Source organism: Octodon degus, unplaced genomic scaffold (genome assembly GCF_000260255.1).
Source record: "Octodon degus isolate 3935 unplaced genomic scaffold, OctDeg1.0 scaffold00219, whole genome shotgun sequence".
Taxonomy (NCBI): Eukaryota; Metazoa; Chordata; class Mammalia; order Rodentia; family Octodontidae; genus Octodon; species Octodon degus.
Genome location: NW_004524795.1, coordinates 1081309 through 1084735, shown reverse-complemented (window position 1 = coordinate 1084735; position 3427 = coordinate 1081309). Strand labels below are relative to the sequence as shown.

The 3427-nt window shown below is 50.1% G+C and overlaps 1 protein-coding gene across 1 annotated transcript in view; it reads left to right on the top strand.

The window, feature by feature from the left end:
* The window catches only part of LOC101587154 (myosin-13), a 60052-nt gene that overhangs the window by 44218 nt on the left and 12407 nt on the right, over positions 1-3427 (top strand). The window contains 4 exon segments of the mRNA XM_023705421.1: positions 571-797; positions 1400-1556; positions 1763-1902; positions 2725-3027. Of these exon segments, the coding sequence (XP_023561189.1) occupies positions 571-797; positions 1400-1556; positions 1763-1902; positions 2725-3027 (827 nt within the window).

The following is a 3427-nucleotide window of genomic DNA, read 5'->3' as shown; positions in this document are numbered from 1 at the left end:
TCTTGGCATCTCCCTGTCTTTCCACTGGGGAACTGTTCCTTCCACCTGGCTCCCTGGTTGGTTCCCGAGTACCTGTTTTGTTGCTAGCAGTTAGGAGTCAATCAGGTGATACAGTCACCTAAGCAATGTCGCTCCTTAGGCAGTGCCACTATTATACCAGCTCTCTACAGGGCACCACACAAACCTAGGTGGTGCAAGTCCCTCACTCCACGTGACCTCTTGATGCAATCAGGAGATGCAGTCAACACAGGATGTGTGAGGCTGCTGCCATCACACGGCATGCTGCTTTACAGTAAATGTTTTTAGCAGGAGTACACTCTAAAACAACAATGAAAAATGAAATATAAGTCTATGGGTATAGCTCAGGGGTAGAACTCTTATCTAGTATGCATGAGGCCCTGATATATATATATATTCTCCACCATCCACAATGAAGTGCCTGGTTCCTTCGTGAATCTCCATCTTCAGCCCCTCTCCCTTCTCCCCAACCTCCATCATGTCCATGAGGGTGACCCAGGCATCCTACAAGGTGTCCACCAGGGGGCCAGCTCCCTCCATTAGCTCCTCCAGCATCTCCCAAATGGGCGGCAGCAGCATCTTCTGGGGAAGCCTGGGTCTGGGCAGCTGTGGCAGAGCAAGTGGTGTAGGGAGCATCACAATCATGCAGTGAACCAGACTAGGATAAGCCCCCTGAACCTGGAGGTGGACCTCAATATCCAGGCCATGCACATTCAGAAGAAAGAGCAGATCAAGAACCACAACAAGTTCGCCTCCTTCATAACAAGTGATGGCTCCTGGTGCAGCAGAACAAGATGCTGGAGACCACATGGTGCCTCCTACAGGAGCAGAAGACATCCTAGAGTAACATGGATGACACCTGCCAAAGCTATTGCAACACCCCCCAGTGCCAGCTGAATGCTGGGCCAGGAGAAGTTAGGGCCAGAGGTGCAGCTTGGCAACATGCAGGGGCTGCTGCAGGACTTCAAGAATAAGTATAGGGATGAGATGAATGCGCACATGGAGATGGAGAATAAATTTGTCCCCATCAAGAAGGATGCTAGGGCCGGCCAGATAGCTCAGCAGATTAAAGTAACTGCTTAGGCAGTTGCAAGGACAAAGTTTGATCCCTGCTATGCTGGCCCCATCCCCAGGGCACACTGAGATGACAATTGAGACTGGGCGTGGTGGCACACACCTATACTCCTAGCACTTAGGAGGCTGAATATCAAAGGATCACTACAAGTCTGATCTGTGTAGTGAGACCCTATAGACCCTGTACTAAATACATTGAAAAGAAGGAGGAGGAGGAAGAGGAAGAGAATGTGAATAAAGTTTACATGAACAAAGGGAAACTCGAGTCTTGCTTGGAAGGGCTGACTGACAAGATCAATTCCCGAAGGCAGCTGGATGAAGATATCCAGGAGCTGCGATCTCATGTCTCAGACATATCTATGGTGGTGCTGTCCATGGATGACAGCCACTCCCTGGACCTGGATGGAAGCATCGTTGAGGTCAAGGCCCAGTGTGAGGAGATGGCCAACCACGGTGGGGGCAAGGCTGAGAACATGTAACACATCGAGTATGAGGAGCTGCAGACTGGCTGGGAAGCACAGGGGTGACCTCCACCGTGTGAAGTCTGAGATCTCCGAGATGAACTGCAGCATCAGCTGCCTCTAGAAGGCTTGGTGATGCTAAGCAGCATGGGCAGCTGGAAATGTAGGACATCACTGCCAAGCTGACCCCACTGGAGGCCGTCCCACAGAAGGCCAAGCAAGGCATGGTGCAGCAGCTGTATGGGTACCAGGAGCTCATGAACATCAAGCTGGCGCTGGACATGGAGATGGCCATCTACTGTGAGCTGCTGAAGGGTGAGCAGGACAGGCTAGAGGCGGGAATACATGAGTATCCATGGGAAGGACACCTGTGGCTTCACACAAGCTCACCCTGTGGAGGCCTCCCAAGGCCTGGCTTCATCCACACCAAGCTTGCCATGGTTGTGAGGAAGATTGAAACTGGCAACAGGAAGTTTCAGACGCGAGTTATTGCACTGTCATGCTATAATAGCTACACCTTCAGTCCTTTGATGTCCTCCCCAAGGGAATGGGCCACAGCAGCCTCTCCTCTCCTGCTTCCCTCCCACAGCTTCCCCAGAGCCTGTGGGGAGACAGCTGTGTGCAGCAGCCCTGGGAACAAGAGATCTGAGGCTCAGCCGTGGGCTTCATCCTACCACTGGGGGAAAACTACTGCCTAGCCTACCCCTTCTCCCCATGCCCTCCACCAAAAACCAGTTCAATTGTCTTTTCCAAAATAAAGGCTGAACTAGCTCTGCAGGAAAAAAGAAAGAAAAAGGATAATTTAGGAGCACCAGTAGCACAATTGTTTACTATCCTTAGCAAGTATGTAGAGTATATAACTATCTGTTACAACTTCCTGTGACTGGTAAGAAGTAGGTTCATTTATATGCGCACCACCCAGACACGAGTTATTGCACTGTCATGCTATAATAGCTACACCTTCAGGAAGGGACAGGAGTTTTTCACTCTATAACAGTCTGATGGGACAACCATTACCCATGCAGCCTGCTGTGCACGATTATGTGTTGTAGGATTGGTTCCTGATCCTCTCCTCCTAAGTGCTGAGTCTTGCTCCGTCCCTTCCAGACTGTTCTTTTTCCATCTGAAACATCCCACTTTTGCCTAGACCAAAACCGTCTGGTTCTCCTAGGAAGAAACTGGCCCAAAGGCTTCAGGAAGCAGAGGAAAACACAGAGACGGCAAACTCCAAGTGTGCTTCCTTGGAGAAAACCAAGCAGAGGCTCCAGGGTGAGGTGGATGACCTGATGCTGGACTTGGAGCGGGCCAGCACCGCCTGCACCACCCTGGACAAGAAGCAGAGGAACTTCGACAAGGTCTCTCCCACACTGTCTCAGCAGTGATGATCAGAGTGTGGCCTTCTGCGCTCAGATATACAAGAAGCGAGTATCACTGATCCAAAGTGCTTCGGAGCTGGAGTGTTTCATTTGGAATATTTATGAAACAGGAGATATCTTGGTGCGAGAACCCAAGTCTAAACATAAAGTTCGCTGTCTTCCATGTTCACCTTCTATACATAGCACACATCACTTCAGGTGATATTTTTAGTGTGCCTGTGCTTTGCCTGCCACCTGTCTGTCACATGAGGTCAGGTGTGGACTCCTGCACACCTCCTGAGAGGTCCCAGCTGGTGCAGCAGCACTCAATTTGGGATATCTAGGGATCCCTCTTTACTTTTGTGACAGTACCTTTGTTACTTTAATCTGATCTTCAATCAGAGCTAATTTGAATGACATTGCTATTGCAGTACAGGTGGTGCCCCCCAATATAAAAATCCAGTCTGAAGTTTTTGCACACCATGATGCCGAAAGTGCAGGAGTCCACACCTGACCTCA